Consider the following 21,440-nt stretch of genomic DNA (forward strand, 5'->3'; position numbering starts at 1 on the left):
TTGTTTACAGCGCTGTCGGGCGCTGTTTTTTCCCCCTTTTACTTACAGTGGGGCAAAAAAGTATTTAGTCAGCCACCGATTGTGCAAGTTCCCCCACTTAAAATGATGACAGAGGTCAGTAATTTGCACCAGAGGTACACTTCAACTGTGAGAGACAGAATGTGAAAAAAAAATCCATGAATCCACATGGTAGGATTTGTAAAGAATTTATTCGTAAATTAGGGTGGAAAATAAGTATTTGGTCACCTCAAACAAGGAAAATCTCTGGCTCTCACAGACCTGTAACGTCTTCTGTAAGAAGCTTTTCTGTCCCCCACTCGTTACCTGTATGAATGGCACCTGTTTAAACTCATCATCTGTATAAAAGACACCTGTCCACAGCCTCAAACAGTCAGACTCCAAACTCCGCCATGGCCAAGACCAAAGAGCTTTCGAAGGACACCAGGAAAAGTATTGTAGACCTGCACCAGACTGGGAAGAGTGAATCTACAATAGGCAAGCAGCTTGGTGTGAAAAAATCAACTGTGGGAGCAATCATCAGAAAATGGAAGACATACAAGACCACTGATAATCAACCTCGATCTGGGGCTCCACGCAAGATCTCATCCCGTGGGGTCAAAATGATCATGAGAACGGTGAGCAAAGATCCCAGAACCACACGGGGGGACCTGGTGAATGACCTGCAGAGAGCTGGGACCAAAGTAACAAAGGTCACCATCAGTAACACACTACAACGGCAGGGAATCAAATCCCGCAGTGCCAGACGTGTTCCGCTGCTGAAGCCAGTGCATGTCCAGGCCCGTCTGAAGTTTGCCAGAGAGCACATGGATGATACAGCAGAGGATTGGGAGGATGTCATGTGGTCAGATGAAACCAAAGTAGAACTTTTTGGTATAAACTCAACTCGTCGTGTTTGGAGGAAGAAGAATACTGAGTTGCATCCCAAGAACACCATACCTACTGTGAAGCATGGGGGTGGAAACATCATGCTATGGGGCTGTTTTTCTGCCAAGGGGACAGGACGACTGATCCGTGTTAAGGACAGAATGAATGGGGCCATGTATCGTGAGATTTTGAGCCAAAACCTCCTTCCATCAGTGAGAACTTTCAAGATGAAACGAGGCTGGGTCTTCCAACATGACAATGATCCAAAACACACCGCCCGGGCAACAAAGGAGTGGCTCCGTAAGAAGCATTTGAAAGTCCTGGAGTGGCCTAGCCAGTCTCCAGACCTCAACCCCATAGAAAATCTGTGGCGGGAGTTGAAAGTCCGTGTTGCTCGGCGACAGCCCCAAAACATCACTGCTCTCGAGAAGATCTGCATGGAGGAATGGGCCAAATTACCAGCTACTGTGTGTGCAAACCTGGTAAAGACCTATAGTAAACGTTTGACCTCTGTTATTGCCAACAAAGGTTATGTTACAAAGTATTGAGTTGTATTTTTGTTATTGACCAAATACTTATTTTCCACCCTAATTTATGAATAAATTCTTTACAAATCCTACCATGTGGATTCATGGATTTTTTTTTCACATTCTGTCTCTCACAGTTGAAGTGTACCTCTGGTGCAAATTACTGACCTCTGTCATCATTTTAAGTGGGGGAACTTGCACAATCGGTGGCTGACTAAATACTTTTTTGCCCCACTGTACTTCTGAAAAGAAAACCTCATTTCTGCCATTCAATAGGCTTCTGAACAAATGTAAACTTTTTAAAATTATACAAAATGCAAAACGCTTAGCCGTGTCTGTAATAAAACCGCTGTAACTTCAGAGGTAATGTTCATATTTTGATTAATGGTTTTCTTTTGTTTTTGATGTACTGCAGAATATTTTTGTAAAATCCCAGGCCAGGAAAATCACCTTCATGTTTTTCTGTGTTTTATCTTCAGCTACTTTGACACAAAGACATCTGCTGTGATGCTCACACCTTGGATAAAGTCTTGTGAGTGTCAGCTTCCTTTTTATAGATACAAAAATATGTAAATGTCAGAATTATAATATTTCTGACTGTCTGAGGCAAAATTTCCCAGATTTAAATTGAATCGAATTGAATTGAATCGAATCGTTGATCGAATCGATTCGGGACCTTGTGAATCGGAATCTAATCGATTCTAGAAATCAGTGACGATACCCAGCCCTAGTCAAGTGTCTTGCCCAAGGACACACCGACCAAGACTGTCCAAGCCGGGGCTCGAACCGGCAACCTTCCAAACCATAGCACTGAAAAGGTCAGCCAAATACTTATTCATTAAGACCTATATAGAAACAAAAAAATTCTGTATGACAATCACTTTCCGTCATGTACGAATTATTAAAAACACCAAACAAACAAACAACCCCCCCCCCCCAAAACAGTAACGTCCTTGCCCTAAACCTCTATGACAGAGGCATTTACTTTCAGGAGGTGCAGAATGTGAAGTAATTATCTTTTTCCCCCAATTGCATTTCTTTTCTGTTTATGTATTCATTTATTCATTTCAGTTGAAGGAGAAAAACAAATCTCAGATCCTGATACCTGGCCAAGCAATCTATGGAGTGAGAAGCTGAAGCAAACACGAGCAAGCAGAGAGAGAGAGAGAGCTAATAGAAATCTCAGGAGATGTGGGTCCCTGATATGGCCATTGCTTAAGAATTTAGGCCCTGAAGAATTGGACGTGACACAACTTGGATGTGTGCGAGAAAGATTCCTCCTTTTCTTCTCCATGAACCAAAGTCTTCATCATCTCAATGTGGAGGATGTTAACTTCAATGAGAAATAGAGATTTAGTTTAGAAATGCCTTAAATTTATAATCATGTACTCCAGGCACAGTGTTAATCTTATTGTTTTCTTGTGGTAACACAATACATTGTTGAGGCTGATAATGTCATTGTTGGCGAATGACAAAATCCATTTACTTTATGTATAACTCCACTACTTGTATGCTTAAAATGTGACTCTGAGAGTTTGCAACTTGACTGTTCTGATTTATTCAGTTTTGTTTCTCTGCAGTCACAATAGATGGTAGCCACTGAGGGCCATTCTAAATGATTGCCTGAGACATTTATCAAGTTCCACTTATATTACCAAAAATGGAAGCTGGTTTCTTAACAGCAACATGATATGTGCCCTTTAAGGGTATTTAGCAATGATGATGTCTGAGATTGATTGTTTTGATTTAAGAAAGTTAATAATCATTTTCCTCATTTGCCTTTTTTTCAGGCAACACTACAAACAATTAATGGACAGACTGTTAAATGCACCTCCAAATGAAGTTTCTAGGGAAGCTAGCAGACAAAGAAGGATGCATTGGCTTTGTACTTGTGACAATTACCGTGCAGAAAATGCTTTTATTAAATCCCAATACGTGCCTTAAACCGTGATTAAGTAAAAACACTGCATGTGCAATGGATGCTTAAACTTTAAGCACAATTCATCCAGTGCCTAAGACTGAATGGAACTTGTCCAAATGTCCATCATTTCCTCGCCTAACAACCCCATTTTTAATCTGTGCTTATGAGTGGAAGGTGACACAAACAGAGAGCGGGAAGAAGATGAGAACTATGCAGAGAGACACAGAGAGAGGGAAAAATTGTTCTTCTTTCTGCTCTCTTGCCAGGGAGAAGCAGCTTTATTACATAACAGCCTGAGGACTTGGCAGCTCACATGCTTTTAAGGAAGAAGCGCACGTTCCCCTGCACCTGAAGTCTCATGGCACGGTGGGAGAAGACGAGGATGAGGTGGAGGCTTGTGAGCAGAGGCAGCGAGAGCAGAGAGGGAATATTCAGGAGAAAACATGCTGAAGAACATAGCTGTTCTTGCCAGATAGTCACAAGCAAATAATATTACTTCACATGCACAGGTGATGCCTGCAGCTTTATGAACACGAGTTATTAGACACTCTTGGAATGAAAACAGGTTACAGTGACAGGATGCTTATTTTGAGAAAGATCTTTTTTATCATGTTTTTATCATTTTTATCATATCATATCAAAAGCAGTGGTTTTGTTTGTATGCTAACACTTGCTAGTTAGCAATAAACACAATAAAAGGCCTCAAAATCTATCTATCTATCTATCTATCTATCTATCTATCTATCTATCTATCTATCTATCTATCTATCTAGCTATCTAGCTATCTATCTAGCTATCTATCTATCTATCGCCATTTTTTCTAATATAAACTGCTGAAACTACTGCAAAAAATATGTATTTTTGATATTAGCAAAATGGATCAGGCTTAAAATGTCCTAAGAGCTGTGATCGGGGCTGAGACTCAGAAGACAGCTGCTGTAACAAATGATTTAAGCTGAAAACTGTGACTCTGTGCGTAACAGCTCAGCTGTCCGAGGTCTCCTGACCGATCCTGTCTGTGGTGCAACTAATTGAATAAATGAGGTGTGTTATGAGTTATTCTGCCCGTGGGAGAGTTACACTCACTTTATATGGTTGGAACAAATCTTCATAGCTTGTGATATCCTGCCGCATTTAGTCATCTAAGAGCAAGTCTTCTTTGGATCTTGTAAATCCAGATGAAGTCCAAACAGTAAACTGCCAACATAAACAAAAATCACCTGTGCACCAATCCCTTTAGGTGAGGTCCCACCTTCTATCCCTCTGCCCCCTTGTCCACATAAAGCTAACGTAACCCTTCTTTCCCACAGGTATCATCTAAATGGCATTTAGCTCAAAAATTGAATCATTCAGATTTCTTCACATGCCCGATACCAGATGCCAGTTATCATACACAGTCTATTTATTTCTATATCTTATTAATTATGATCAGGAGAATGTTTCTTATGATTAATTAAACACTCAAAAACAAGGTCTAACTTTTAAAATCTATCATAGCCTTGGTCAGGTAGCACAGAGACAGAAGTATAGCCATGACATTAGTTTGTTTTCTTTTTATTTAAAGACTAATGCAGAGAATCAGATTTTACAGGGCCATATCATAACCAAAAGAAACAAAACATTTACAGAAGATTCACCAGTTCATCTACATCCACCAGAACCTTTTGTCAGTATCATTGAACTGCCAGCATGAACTGTATGTAGGTTTGTGAGCTTGTGTGCGTTTTGTGTTTGTTCTTTGATGTCCATATGTATACAGTGTCATTCTTATCTCTTCTACCCTAGTCAACTTTTGTGCTTTAGAAAATTATTTTTTTTTACATTTCAGTGAAAATCAGAACATATTTTGTTTGATAAAAATACAAGAAAAACTCCAGTAGGTATCTAGGAATAACCAAAGACTCAATGTTGAACAGCAAGTGCTGCTGAGAACTGCATCGAACAATGAAATCAATGACTGATGTGCCTACCGATGTGATATTTACATGTATGCTCTGCCTATGAGTGTAAGGGTAAAGGTTGGAAGCTCATGATTGCACTGTGCCTCATATATCACATTCTCTCTGGAGCATTACCTAGACAGACCACGCTCAAAAATATTTGGAAATGATCCTTTGTTTCATTCTGCTTGGAGTAGAACTCGGGGCTTTACAAACTTGAAACAAAACTCACTGTTGCTTCCTGTAATATCACTGAGCTTTGGAAAGCAAAAGATAAACAAAATGATCTATTTAGTAAAGTAACATTTTCACCCGCCTCCATTTTTAGAATGACAAATAAGCTCAAGAACTTAACAGAAATGTTATTAACAAGGTTACGGTTTTGCTCCTGGTTTTCCAGTTCAATCACTTTATTGCATGTCTCTGGAGAAAAAGTGCAATCAACAATGAAAGCCATTTTCCCTTCAACCACTGACAAATCCAAAGCGCTAACAAAAGAGATAATCCACTGTTTTCTTTGATGTCACCCTGTATAGCCATGGTTAGAGAAAAAAAAGAAGAAAAAATGCTAATGGATGCACAGCTGATATAAAAGCTAAGCTTTTTTCCTTTTTTTGTAGTAATAGCTTGTAAATCTGAAGCACAATGGTCAGGGAAAGAAGGTCAGTGATGTGGTTGAAAGCTGTCCTTGCATAGCACGAAGCTGACTACATAAATGTAATGTTATTGTTCTAAATGTGCAAAATGCATAACAATAGGTTGATAATACAAACAATATTCATCATCATCTTAGCTAATATCTTCATTGATAGAATCAAATACTATATGCATTAAGTATTTTACATATGTATATATATATATATATAGATTTTCTTTATGATATTAAACATACATACAATAGTTTAGAATTCAAATATCTTTATACAACTCTTCACCCTGAACTTTGCAGTTCCATGACCCTCAGCTTGTAGGTTAAGTGGCTGTGAACAGTAGACTGCTTGCATATGCTTGTAAAGATGTCTGCTATAAGGGGATAGATTCCATATTGGTTATGATGATAATGCAAATAATGACAATAGCAACAGCAACCAATCTCTTTTTGATTCCCTCTGGTAGTGGCATGATCTTTTCACCTTAGTGCACAAGCACACAGAGAATTCTGCACAGTTCTAATTTGCCCTTTGGCCTGTTTAGTGCCCTGTAAAATATATTCAGCAAAAGACATTGAATCAGTAATATGACGCAATGCACCAGCACTCTTGATTCTTCATCAAACACAGTTTGAGTGCGAGCCAAAGGGTTTAGAACCCAGCATGGACACACAATGCGATGCCTGTTTTCTTTAACAAAATCTAAATAGAATAAATTTCTAAGTACAGCATACAGATGAAACTACAAGTAGAGAGGGGTCAGTGTAAAGCTACAATGGATATCAACTCCAGACTGAGTGTCAGGTTCAGGTCCTAAGAAAAGCCCTTGCTAATTAATATTGCTACATTAACATAATTTAAATTGGACTGTTCAGAAACCTTAACATGCCACGTCAGAGAAGGAGCATTTCCCTAAAGAGTGTGTGTTTTTTAAAGAAATGAAGGTAGCAAGCAATTTTCAATACAAAAACAAAAGCATTCTTTTCACACTGGCGTTAATTTCTGTTGGTTTTTCTCGGAAGAGGGATTGACATCATGCTACAAAAATAGATTCATCTTTGTCACTATCGTAGAACTACAAGACAATTCCTCTGTGTGAAACACAGCGCTGGCTAAAGTAAGCTTACAATGCCACTTCACCTAAATGTCTCCTTTCTCTTTTGTCCCTTTCTGTCTCTGTCCCTGTCTCTCGCTGTTGCACACCGACAAGCAGCAACAAATGAGTCCTAACGGGCATGTGATACTGAAGGCAGTGTAGCTGGTACTTTCTGAGTGTTATGTCTCAATATTTAACTGAATGGGGATGGGGGTGAATATGGTAAAAATGGTCAGGGGACACAGTGGGATGGAAAATACAGATGTGCCGTCAATCGCCAAAGTAACAGCCTTCACAGCTTCAACTCTGAAAATGGAAAAGGCACTTCTCCCTCTCAATGTGCCCCTGCCCCTTTTTTTCAATTGATGCTAACAGAACTTTCCTACCAATGGTGTTTCTGACAAAGGAGGCCCCACCATAAGTAGTCAAAAGCCCCAAAAAACAAAAACAAATATACATAGGTAATGAGTGTTTTATTTCTAAATCTAATGCACTCCATGATTTGTGATATATATTTTTTTACATTCTTATTCGTAACTAGCCAGTGTCAGTTTACCACTGATTTTGTTGTTGATGTTGTTGCCGTCAATGTGTACACAAGCACACAGTTTAATATTTTAATCCAATGTAAAAGCAGCTTTGAATGGAACATTAACTTGGTGAAAAACAGTCACTTAAGCATGAATTAGACCAGTATATACTCTTTTTTTGTAGAAAGTATCATAAAGAGGAAACAAAAACAAATTAATCCAAAAAATTCTTTTCTCTCCATGTGTACAATTACCCTTTAGTTACACTTTGCAAAGCCTAAACATAATACTGACATCTGTAACACCTGATATTTACAATGCTGTGAAAATAACTTACTATATTTTTTTCAATGTTGATCACAACCATGATTGAATCTTTGTATCTTTTGATCTCTAAATAAATGGTGTGTCCACTGAGACATGTTTTATTGCTATTGCAGAAATCCTAACATATTATGGAGAATGGTATAATTAGGCTCATAAAACATCTACAAACAATGGAAGATATTTGGAAAGAGACTGACTGTAGCATTTTGCTGCTGATGTCAAATAAACCAAGCCAACAGTCAATGATGAGTTGTATTTTGAATAAATAAATACAAATTATAAGATGTCCTGTCCATGCATATACACAAATGCCCACTGTATCTGTGATTCCATGTTTAAATGAAGTAGAATCAAATAAAAGGTAACAAATAAATCAACAAAAACATGCCTCTCAACAAGTTTGGGCTATGTGCAGTTGTAGAATAGCATTCTCTTGGCTATATATTTAAAGTAGCATTTTCCTAGTAGCATCATCCCAGACCTGAACAACACTCTTTCAAAAGTTTGTATTGTTTTCATTTTTTTTTCCTATATTTTGTTTTTTCAAAATCTTCAAAATTTTGTTCAACATAGAAGCAATGCAACAACTGGGAATTGGAAACCAGCATGGACACCATGTTGTCTGAAAATAAACACTGTTTATAGGAATAAGAAAATGAAATAATTACAGGTATAGTTTAAAAGGAATGAAAAACTTGATTAGTGTGGATTGGCCCCCTGCAATTTGGGCTTCTTATTCAAGTAGGTCGCCCAGTAGACCAAGTTAAAGGTTCCAAAGAGCAGAGGGAAGGCTATTCTGGCGATCCTGTCTATCTTGCTCACACTGTTAAAGGTCTTCTTGGCCTCTGGAGGCTTGGGCTTTGGCTCCTCCTTAGGCTCAGTTGGGGGTGGTGGGGCGCTTTTAGCGATAGTAGCCAATCCAGGGTCCCTGGCAATATTGGGGGCGAAGGCTGTAGCAGTGGCAGCTGGGTAGGCCGTAGTGTTGTTCTTCTTAAGGAGAGATTCCTTCTTTTTCTTTTGCTGATTTGTTTGTCGGAGAAAGGCAAAAGGATAAAGAGTTCATTTTTTGTGAGAAGCAATACTGCGCACACTGCTATTGTATCCTTTCCCAAACTACCACTATTCACTGTTGCATGCAAAACCCTGGTGAATCAAACTGGGTTTAAATAGGTATTTAATTGGGAAATATTAATTGCTCTCATTGGCATATATCCAAATGAAAGCTTTAATGTCAGAAATATAACATCTTTATAATCAGCATTGGGCCTTTTTAAAAACACCCGGAGACTGCAGAGTATGTTGTTGCTAACTGCAGCACAGAGACAAGTAGAGCAGAAAAGCACAAGCTGAACACTAAACTATTAATGTTCATGTCATGTTACTCAAATTGCATTTTCTATTAGATGACAATAATTAAATGTTCCCTGCTTGATGCAGTTCCATCAGCAGTTAAGTGATGTGCTGGTGCAAAAAAATAATAATAAAATAAACACTTTAATGTTCATATTTTGCTTGTTTGGGTTTTTAAAAAACATTAGAGGACGGTAACATGGTAAGGTTTTCCTATGTACTGATACCAGTGGTAATGCTTTTAAAAAAATGTTTTTATTATAATAAAAGCACACTTTAAATAAGTAAGACCATTTTTAAAAAGGGGTCAAATACCTTCTCTGGCACCACACTTTTTCCATCCCAAGCGTAACCCCTCTTGGTGAAGTAGTTGACTGTTGCAAACTCAATGAGGGCTGAGAAGACAAAGGCATAGCAGACAGCAATGAACCAATCCATAGCTGTGGCATAGGCCACTTTAGGGAGAGAGTTCCTGGCACTGATACTCAGTGTGGTCATGGTCAGGACAGTTGTCACTCCTGCAGACAGACACAGAGAGAATATAGACATCAAATCTCATGTTGTTGATCATTATCATAAATCGATGAAAACAAAAAGTGTGCACATTTTATCAACATTGTATAATGAGATGCTTTGTTCATGAAGCATTTTGATGTTATAACTTTATTCAAATAAGAACAAATAAACATTTTAATTATAATAAAGAGTAGCAGAAGTAACATGAACATGTTTTTTTCAAGCTGCTACAATAGCTTTTCAAGCTGCTTAAATACATGTGTTAATTTAAAATGCCCCACACTAAAAAGTGTCCCAGTGTTTCAGCTACTGAAAATCAAATTGCTAGTCTACACCCTGAACAAATGAAAGCTGCGAAGAGAATAGATGGAGAAGAAGAGGAACTGGAGCACAGCATTTCAAGCAGTGAGAGGCATATCACACAAGCAGTTACTGCAGATGTTAACAAACTAAATAACATTAACCCAAGCAGCAAATAATCCACCAATTTGGTCTGGAATATCATGCAGAACAGCTGGAGTGTGAAAGAAGACCCTCTCCGATACAGAGAGATCTTTATGTAAATATATGTGCATATACTAATCCTTTGTAAGCTTAAAAAAAAATCAACTTTCTGTAAATTGTTATGCCATACAGGGATAAGTAATCATCAGTAATATCAGTCATGCAAACAGTTTTCATCAATATAGAGTAGACAGGCATCTATATAACGTTTTCCAATCATATTAAGCACTTAACGTGTTTCTACAGTACAAATGGCCTGTATTTTCATGTGTGAATGGGTAAACAAGTCATGTTTACCCATTCACACACAGTTTCATAAAGCATTTTATTCTGTGCAGTTTAAGCACTTTTTATCTCACACACACACACACACACACACACACACACACACACACACACAAGCCTGTTCAGCTATCTTAGTGAAGACCTTCATTGACATAATGGTTTCCCTAGCCCAGGGGTCGGCAACCTGCGGCTCCGGAGCCGCATGAGGCTCTTTAGTCCTTGAAGTGCAGCTCCGCGTGGTTTGGGAAAAGTATTTAGCTGAAGTGTATTTTATTTATGTTAGTTCTTTTTTTAACTAGTAGTTCTAAATTGGAAGATTATTGTGATATTGAAATATAAAAATAAAATTATATTCTATTATTTTTTCATCGCTCAAAATAAGCGTCACACCCGCAGAAACGCCGTGCATTTATCGAGACTTTCACCCCCAGGAAGGCCAATTATGGATCTTCAGATCCACATTATATCAGCAGCTGTTCTCCTCCGTGAACTATGTTAAAAACAAACACCGCTCACGCCTCACAGATGACAGCTTACAGTCCTGCGTAAAGATGAAAGTGACTTCGTACAGCCCCGAATTGCAGACGCTGTGCGCAGAGGTTCAGGAGCAGAAGTCCCATTGTAAACATATCACGGCAGACCCGACAATGTTTGCATGAACACGCTTTTCACACACGGTTGCTGTACGCATACAGCCGGCTGTAGCTTTTCAGCTCACAGCCCGACACATACCAACACAACAGCATAGATAGCACAGGCGTGATTGCGGGTGCCGCTCAGGTGCGTCCTCCTCCCCTGCAGCGGCGCAGCAGACCACGCCCCGCCACACACATTAACCAGGTAAAATACATATTTAGGCAGAATTAGAATTAGGAATTAGGCGATATAAGGGTGGCGGCTCACAACAGTTTTTGCTTGCTACATGGATCATTTTAGTTCATCTGGGTGTCTTTCCTTTTGTTATATTTCTTTAAGAGTTCAAATGTGTTAATTACATAAATAAAATGTAATTTTCTCTGTAGCACTTCATGGATTTCATAAGCAACACACCTTAGTTGTTCACACAAAGCATAAAAGTAGAAAACAATATATACAGTGTTATCTTTATTTTAGATGTCAAAAAGTATTTGCGGCTCCCAGTGTTTTCTTTTGCGTGGAAACCGGGTCCAAATGGCTCTTTGGGTGTTAAAGGTTGCTGACCCCTACCCTAGCCCCATACCCTAACCATAACCATTAAAAATGAATGCCTAACCCTAACCCTTACCCTAAACCTAACCACAACCTAATCGTAACCCTGACACTAAAACCACATTTTGAGCCTCAAAAAGGCCATCAAACTTGTGAGGACTGGTGAGTGTGTCCTCACAAGTGACTGTTGGTTCTCACAAGTATAGTAGAATGCAGATTTCGGTCCTCACAAAGATAGCTAGACAGGAACAGACACACACACTCCTCAACAAGATCTTTTACAAATCGGTTAAAGAGTAAAGACTAGCTGCCATCAAAAAATAAAACACTACTACACTTCACATTATATCACAGTCACATACTGTATGCAAATAGAGAATCTATATTAAAACAAAAACAATCTCAATCAGCTAACCTAAAAAAAGATGTCCAACTAGTTTCAAATGATTAATACTGAGTTAAACATCTTTCTAAAACAAGCTTATAAAGCTGACTAAAACTATCATTTACCGTAATCCAATTATATACTGCACACTGCTCTTATTCATGTGTCCACCATCTCCAAGAAGCAAAAGCAGCTGTACTGAGATTAAAAGTTACGGTTTCCCTTTATAATTCTGAATTCTTTTTTTTTTTGCTTCCTCCTCATTCGTGGTGAAGTGTTAAGTGATGATTCACAGACTCCCTGTCCTCCCACTCTCTTTTCACAAGCCTTTACCATTGCTGACTGGGTGCTGTGACATGGACCATAAAGAATGATTATTATGTTATCATTACTCATAGCCAAATAAACGACTGGTCCTCAGCCATGAGCAAACAATGCACCTTAAATGGGTTTGCTGCATCTGCATACTAGGAACACAACGTGCATGGTCATACATTTTTTGTGCTTATTATGTCTCTAAGGGGAATAACAACTAAGTAGGTCAAAGTTATTTATTGTGAAGTCATTTATTGTTGAAATGTACTGCTTCTCGTGGATGGCATAATTGCACTTGGCATAAGCACAAGCTGAACAAACAAACAAAAACAAACAAAAACAAAAACAAATGACAGCTTCAGATGAAAACGGCTATATTCAATTCCTGTTTGGTATAAGGATAAAACACAGCCACCCACACAAGTGATGCTCACAGATGAAGAGTGGCTACATGAAGACTAAATGCTGCTACAGTTAGATACATGCTATGAAAACGAGGGCTAGAAAAGCACATTTTATGCCTTGTTAAGAGTATTAATGCAGATATTTAGGAATCTATGTGTGACCATGTTCTGCACTGTACCAGATGCTAAGCAGGCTATGCACTGAATGATGGCTAAGGGAATGCACGGCAAATGGTGCTGTGAAGACCAAATTTTCCATTGGCTCTGGCTGCTCAGAATTTCTTCTCCACTGACCTCCCTCACCATGTGTGCCACAACTGCATTACATTAATATTTGCCTTCACTCTCCCATAGTTTGTTTTGTCCTTGTCTCTCTATGCTCTCGTTTTTTCTTTTCACTTTGCCTTTACCCTCCAACTGGTCGCAGCAGATGGCTGCCCCTCCCCGAACTTCGTTCTGCGGGAGGTTTCTTCATGTTAGAAAGGAGTTCATCCTTCCTCCTGTCAACAAGTGCTTGCTCAAAGGGGATTGTCTTTACTTTAGAACAACATGTGTGCTGAGGGCTGTTGTCTTGCTTCTCTCTGTTAATGCTTTTTGCAGATGTGGTCTATTTTCTTTTAGAATTTGCTGGTAAAATTCAACATGCTTTAGTCCATGAATGGTGATAAATCTTTGTGGCTAAACAAAACCCTTTTCATTTAAACCAGCAAGTTTTATTTTGGTCTCATCAATCGGTTTTACTTTCTTTAGGAAACTGCAGATGGGCAGCACTTTTCATTTTTGGAGGACTGTGGCTTTGTCATTGTGCTCTTTTGATGGTGGGGTGATAAACATTAGTCACTGTGAAAGAAACCTTTAGTTGCTTAGAAGCTACCCTGGGTTCCTTTGTGCCATCCCAAACTTTTGTCTACTTTGCTTTTGTAGGAAACTTTGTTAGTTGACCTTTCCTGAGATAGAAAACAATGCTCTTAAATGTCCTCGATTTATACACAGTCTGACTCATTTAGCATTCCAAACCCTTTAACATGGTTTAATACCCCTTTCCAGTCTGATGAGCAAGAACAACCTTTTCCTCAAAAATCTAATTTGTTAATGGAGTGATTTACTTCCTCAAATGTGTTCTGAGAAGCAGACTTTGGTAGTTCCTGATAAAAACAAAAAGCAAACAAAGTACACACTCACATCCATTAATGGAAAGCACCTGTATCTAATTTCCCCTTCAATTATACAATTAATCCTAGATTTTTTTTTCCTTTTCATAGATATAAAATATTGGATCATTTTTCTTAACTAACTAAAGAACAAAGGCCAAATTTACTAAGTGTGACAAATTAGCTGCCACATTTACCAATGGGAGCGGAAAGCTCTTCGAGCAATCTGATTAATATACACTAATTCATAAACTACGACAGCCAAATGATTTCATTCTATCAAAAACAATGCAAATTAGCTAACCAACTAACCAAAATAATACTGTGTAAGCACAGGTTTTTATGCAAGTGTTTCTCTTGGTCAATAGCGAGACAATCCAGAACAATGAGATGTACTATAGCCGAAGGAGGCTTTATATGATTTAAATGGTTACTCTTCTTCTGTCAGAAGGGAACTATGTGAAGGCATGTAGACTGAGACAGGCATTCTTTGGATAAAGCTTTCAACTAAGGTTACGCACAGAACCTATCCAGAGGGGGGTTATTATTACATTATTATTACATTAATACTATTATATTGTGTTATTTAATTATTGTGTTGTGTTACAATGATGTTATAATGACAAACATTATTTCCTGCCCATTCCCGACTCACATGGGTGTTAATGAAATTATTGTTTCTGTACCACGAGCATAAATGCATGCATCACTCTTGTTTATTGCATTATTTTCTTCTGTGAGAAGATTTTTTTAGAGACTGTATTACATTTTGTAACTTCCAGATATTAATCTAACACACTTCTGATCTAAGTTCTGCTAATAGCTGCATATGCAATTGTGATATGTAACAGATCTGAAATTGCAGATGTTTTCATTATATAGCAATTTCTGTGTATAAATCTTACTAAAAGCCCAAAACCATCATCTTACTATAAAAAGTAATTTGGCTACCTGGAAATGAAGGCAAATCCTTGTATGTGTGCTGTACTGAGATTTTCCTCCAGTCCAGTTAAGTTCTGCTCTTTCTCATGAAAATATACAAAATATTACTGAGGAAGACAAATTTGTAGGGCTAGGCTCTAAAGATTTGGGGTTTGAGGACTCAGTGAAGAGCTACAGAGCCAAAGCTTTAGCACCACGTGCACAGCTTTGAGCCATCCACCCGCGCCAATAACAAACTCGTTCTGACAACCTCTACCCCCCTCTCATTTGAAATATATGAGCACTTCCAGAGGCAACTATCATGACTATGTCTGTTGCAAAACAAGACATTCTATTTTTCGGTATAGTGCAGTAAACTGCATACTGCAAGCTTTGGTTAATCATGTGATTCATTCAAATACTCTCCTCCCCATCCAGAAGGAGGTGAAAATTGTTAGAAAATCTGGCCCAGTGTGTAATATTTTCTTCTAATTTGTTCAATTGATTTTTTTAATGTACTTTAAGGACCTGTGTGGTACAATGTTTTAGGTCATATTTAAGTTAAAATATTCCGATTTTTCAACAGTTCACAAACTACATCCTGCATATGAAGAATATTTATTTAGAAATATACTGAATACAGCAGCAAAAATAAAAAATAAATGAATATATATATATATATATATATATATATATATATGGGAAGAGATTGGTAGATGGGAAGAGATTGGTAGATGGAAGAAATGGGTGACAACAAAGTAGTGTCAATTTGTCAGATACTTTGTTTGCCTGTAAATCTGTTAATTTTGTGGGGGAGGATGAAGACAGCACCACTGGGTATTACACAAGCCTTCACAAAAGCACCCTGATGCTGGTATCATATATACTATGTTTGGTAAGCACCGTTGTCATGGAAACAAGTCTTCTAACTCCTCCAATGTCTTATTACCACAAGAGAAAAGAGGAGAAAGGAAAATAAAAACATTTTGCTTTTATAACATGAAATATTCCATTGATTTGAACATTAAGTGATGTTGTGTTTTATTGCACACAAACTACTGCATAAACTATTTGCAGGTGTATCACTGCTTTTAATCAACTGCACACAAGTCTAAAGGTGTGTGTGTGCATTTGTGTGGGGTTTTTTTTTTTTTTTGGCTGTTTTTTTTTTGTCGGTGTGTGCATGTCAGGGACTTGACTAACATGGCTGACAAGGTGTGTTTCTTAAACTCTAGTAAGAACAATTTCCCTTTGTGCCTGTTAAGCAACAGGCCAACTTGGAATCATTTAGAGCCCTAGTATTTTGATTCATTTGAACATGTCTCCAGAGCTAGTTTTAAATGACTCTCTTTGACATGTTCTAACTAATAGACTTGAGGCTTTGAAGGCTGTTAATGAACAAAGTCACTGATCTGGAAAGTTCTAACTGGATTAATAGTGGTGTAACTCAGTTCTTGAGAGTTTCTTCCACTCAATTTAACTCAGTGTGCACAAGCACAAACTTTTTTTATATGATACAAATCTTCTAACAAGGTTTTCTGTCTTATTTATTAAATATTAACACATGTATAGAGGTTAATGGTTACTAACTTCAAAAGTATATTTTTATTTCTTTGGGAAATGCGAGCCAAAAATGTTAACTTGGTTAAACACAGGGTAGAAAAATAACAGAAAATTGATTTAAGGCTTATTAGAGTAATCAGCCTAATAGAAATTGTTGTCGGCAAAATAAATTAACTTGAACTCAAGGTCAAAACATTTTTCAGTAAGGTTCAAAGTTGATTGTTCTGTTCTATATTTAGCCCTTCACTGACAACCCTTAAATGACAGACTTCAAATAATCTGGCAAATCCTACGTGAGTAAGAAAAATATACTGTTTAGCCACCACATTGAAGCCAAGCCACAAATCTTTGTTCAGGAGTGAGCCTTCAGCAAAATGTCCCTGGTTCCAGTTAGAATGTTTTCTACAGGCAACCTGTCACACATGACATTCAAAACGCTGCAAGAGGTCAAAAGTACTTTATGAACTGAGTTATGTGTTTACTTTAAGAATATGCAAACTTTATGTGCAAGTTAAACCTTGTGTCTAACTGGCTGATTGAAAATATGACCAGCTTACTTATGCATAAACAACATCAACACTCAATTCTCGTTTCACTTGTAAAGTTCATCGAACTTTGTTTATGCTGAAGTCTTAAAAGCCTGTTATAACATGTTTCATCCTAATAATGACCTTTCTAAAATGTTTCTGGAATCTCAATAGTGTGGCAGGATGCCATCATTTAATTGTACAGATATTTTGCATGCAACCACAGGTCTGTGACATTAGAGATAAAAAGCCGACTGAGGTTAGACGAGGCCTATTACTACATTTACTACCAGCCATCTCATTACAAACCTTAAAAGGCATAATAACAAATAGCTGAAAGTAGTAAACAGATGAATTATGTGAGTAAAGAATTTGAAAATGAAAAATATGAAATGCATTGGTTTAAAATTTTCCTGTTAAATTGTCATTGTGAAATCACAATTTAAATCACTATATTATATTAGGAAATATAACAAGTGGTTTTTAATTTTAACAGTTTTCTTATGCTTGTGGGAGGACAAAGATGACCAGTTTGACTGCATGCTTGTGTATTAAAGAGTAAATTCATATGTTAGCTGTGTGTGGAGTTGTGTGGAGAACTTTTTTAAAAAATAATTTCCTCAAACATTCCCCAGTGCAGAGCTGTCTTTGCTGGATGTCTATCAACACCCCCGCTGTGCAGCAGCTATTTATTTATTCATGCCTTATCAATAACTGAAACCCTTGGGAAGCTACACTCACACACAATACCTTCAGCATTATTACATCACCTCTGACTGACATATAATGAAGAAATAAACGGACACATTGATGGGCAGGTGAGTTAAATAACTCTGCCAACACTATAGATGTGAGATTTGTAACACACAGACAGGCAGCTTCGGAGACACATAGTGCTTACACTGTTGTTAGCTACTAATTAGAAATTGATGAGTACCCAATTTCTTCACATATCGCAAACAAACACATTTTCACACAAATGCATGAGCGCACATGTGCGAACTCCAGTATACACCACCCACTCACATACAAGGTGTTATTCCCTGATGAACAGATACCTCAAACATCATCATGGGAAAACCCATAAATACCCAGCCAATCGCTCTTAAAACAGAGATGGAAGAAAGGGAGCTTATCTTCTGAGCCCTGCTGTCCCTGACAGCTTAGAGACAGAAAAATGGAGCGGGAGAGGGAGGTGGGATGTAAGAGAGAGCTCAAATCAGAGCCATCAGTGGCTGTTTCCTTTTGGTTTTCATTTGGACTAAATAAATAAATTGCCAACAGTTTTCCACTACACTGAACTAGCTATAAACTAATCAGCCTCTTAATCGGTACAGTGATAAATAAGATAACTCTACCCACTGCTGTGTTTTTAAATTGCCTATTCATCTACAGGGTAGGCTTTAGGAAAAAAGATTTAGTGCAGAAGCTGTGCTTCATAGTGACATAATGTAATTTAAACAGGGTTTTCAATGTTCAATTTGTTTTTGTTAATACTGTTTCTTTGTCAGCTGTGCACAACTGTGTGGCAACATCAACCTGATCACATCTGTAGCAATAACAAAACACAGTACTACAGTAGCTGTTTCTGAGATGAAAATGAGGAAAAACCAAGGTATAAATAAATATCTGTGGCAGGATGACTAAATAGAATTTGCATGGTTTAGTAATTTGTTCAATATTAATAGCATTATTTTTATTCCTAGATCTCTGTTCATGGATAAAGTTTACAGAGCCATATTCGGGTATAGCCGGACTGACAGAGCCACTGTGCTTACGCAATATTGCGGAGCTTTTATGTACAGTATATAAAGGTGCATTCGTTTGCATCATTACTATATTGCAAAATATTATTTTGCTTTTGAAAATGAATTTATGATAAAGATTTCATTAATGACCTAATGTGGACTTGAGTCATGCTTCTTCCTGCCTCTCACAGGGAATCTTCCAAATAATACTCCTCATAAATCTCCTTATTTACCAGAGAAGCGTGCAGCCACATTTATAATGTCTGACACAAATAGAATGACAAGGCATTAAACTCATTTAATTCCTATTAACCCACATGGATGTGGTACATTTTGCAAAAATACTTTTTGTCCATCCATCCATGAAGTTGGTATAATTGAAAATACAAAATATAGTGAGCTAGTGTGGCTCTGAATATCATTTTGGTTGATCACACGACCAATCCCCCGCCCAAAAAAGGCACTGACTATGATGAGTTTTTTTAATGGTTTCATTGTTTTTATTAGTAGTCCTAATAAGGTAAATCACTACATGTTTGCCATGAAATCAAACTCGTTCCTTATTTGAAATATTACATCAGATCTACTAAACCCAGCAATGGAAGTTTCAGTAACAGAAATAGATTAAAAATATCAGACCTACTATAAAATTTCAGTTTCTTCTAAATAATGAGGAACATTCCTGAAAGGAAGCTAAAATTACTGTATATAAAGACAAGAGATTTGGGTTTAGGTGCCACGGGTTTTCTTTCAAATCTGTGAAAGTTGTACACATCATATCAAGGTGAATTTATACATGGAGGAGACCTTCAACAAACAGGGACAGAGGTGCCCAAACACTTTTTTCCTAGTCTGCAGCAAACATCCAGAGCACCGACACATGTGATATCTCATAACCTATCACATAAAATTATTGGTGATATCACTAGATGTACATTATGCATTTCCATGTGTATGTGTGGAAAGCTATGGATGTAATTATAGTAATCAAGCATTTTTATTTTCACCATTATTGAGAGTCTTTGAAAATGAAAACAACCTAAAATGCCCATAAAATAAGTAAATAACAAGAAAAAAGGAATGAAAATGACAAAGATTTAAGGAAATGTGGGTTACTTGCAATATGTTAGACATATGTTTTGGCAGCAGATGTGATATTTAAAGTGTTTATACACTTTGGAACAACAAATCCTGTCTTATCCCTCTATGATGCCAAGTACCTTCCTAATGATGTTGTCTTTTGCATACAGTAAGCATATATACTGCACACAAGCAATAAAAAAGCCACTGTGGTGTGGCACTCATTCTACCCTACGATTATAATAGCGCAAAACATGTGTACAATGGTCTGAAAGATCATATAAATGTTTGACTTTGATGATAGTTAAAGGATTAAGATGGAAATGAAAGATATCGATTGTCTTTATAATGCTTCATTCATGATGATACTGGCATTACTAACCTCTTTCAAGAACAGGCTCATTCATCTGCTGATGCATATTAATCATATGAATGGTCATCCTAATGTGCTGGGACACTGTGTTGCTCTCTGTCATGCTCATACTACATACATGTAATCCCATGAAGCACAACCAGTATTGAGGGACACATACACACACACAGACACACACACACGCCCTAGATAGTTGATTGAATCTAATCTAGGCCATCCTCATCCCCCCCTAAACACGTGACAAGCACCTCAGGTAGCAAGCTGTGGCATACACATACACACACCCACACATACAAACACACACATACATATACACACACGAAGAAACTCACAGCTCACACAAACGGACTCCAAAACATTGCAGGGAGAGTAGAAAAACCTGCTGGAGACTGCAGAGCTGCAAATCTGGTGTCTGTATAATGATTCCGGGAAAGCTCTTTAAGTAGTGGGCCAGGGGAGACACTGACATTCATGAGAAGAAGATGAAGAGAGAAAGAGGGAGTGAAGGAGAATAAAGAAAAAAGAAGAAGAAAGTGTGGAGGGTGAGGTAACTCAAGGACATTCTGCCTGCTGCCGTGCTTTGCTGCTACAGAGCATGCTGCAGACTAGCAAGAGCTTTCCTTGTGGGCTGTATTATGTAAGACCTTAGTGTGACAGACAGATACACTCTACATACACACCATCAGACACACACAAACACACATTCACATAACAAACACACACACTCAGGCCAATGTGCACGTGTAGACTCGCATTCTCACATGCACTGATGTACACAAGCAGGCACAAACACGCAGTAGCTGTAGTCAAACATTCTAAGCACGTAAATCTAAATTCACACTGAGCTTAAAATTCTACTGCAGTTTGCCACAAGTGATTAACGCTCTTTTTGCCTTAGTAAAAAACAAAACAGAATAGAACAGTATGGATGTACTGAACAGAGACAATAAAATGTCTGGTATATCTCACGTATTTTAAAATATGTTTTTGACATAGCCATCTTAGCCTTCAGTTAAAAAAGCCTACAGGCTATTTATCAACCATCTGGCAACCACCGGTCACAAGGGGAAAACGTGTATTCCCTGGGCAGCTGGTGAGTGATTGCGGGAGGTTACTGGCTGATACTGGGTGAAGTCAGTCAGAAAAACCAATGCACTAAAACTCCTTTCGATTGCTTTGATTATAACCACATTCGGTCACCTAGAGTTTGCATGAAAGACACCAACTTGTCCGCAAACACTTGCCACTTGAAAA

At 37.9% G+C, this 21,440-nt stretch overlaps 1 protein-coding gene across 1 annotated transcript in view; it reads right to left on the bottom strand.

Moving 5' to 3' along the window:
- Positions 1-8,575: 8,575 nt before the first annotated feature.
- The window catches only part of gabra1 (gamma-aminobutyric acid type A receptor subunit alpha1), a 31,068-nt gene continuing 18,203 nt past the window's right edge, over positions 8,576-21,440 (bottom strand). Inside the window, exons 8-9 of the mRNA XM_085364630.1 lie at positions 9,542-9,744; positions 8,576-8,896 (exon numbers count right to left, since the gene is read on the bottom strand). Of these exons, the coding sequence (XP_085220756.1) occupies positions 8,576-8,896; positions 9,542-9,744 (524 nt within the window). The remainder of the gene's footprint in view (positions 8,897-9,541; positions 9,745-21,440) is intronic.

The sequence above is a fragment of the Diplotaxodon limnothrissa genome, linkage group LG10, assembly GCF_057381915.1.
Source record: "Diplotaxodon limnothrissa isolate DT_005_m linkage group LG10, D_limnothrissa_male_GT1.1, whole genome shotgun sequence".
NCBI lineage: Eukaryota > Metazoa > Chordata > Actinopteri > Cichliformes > Cichlidae > Diplotaxodon > Diplotaxodon limnothrissa.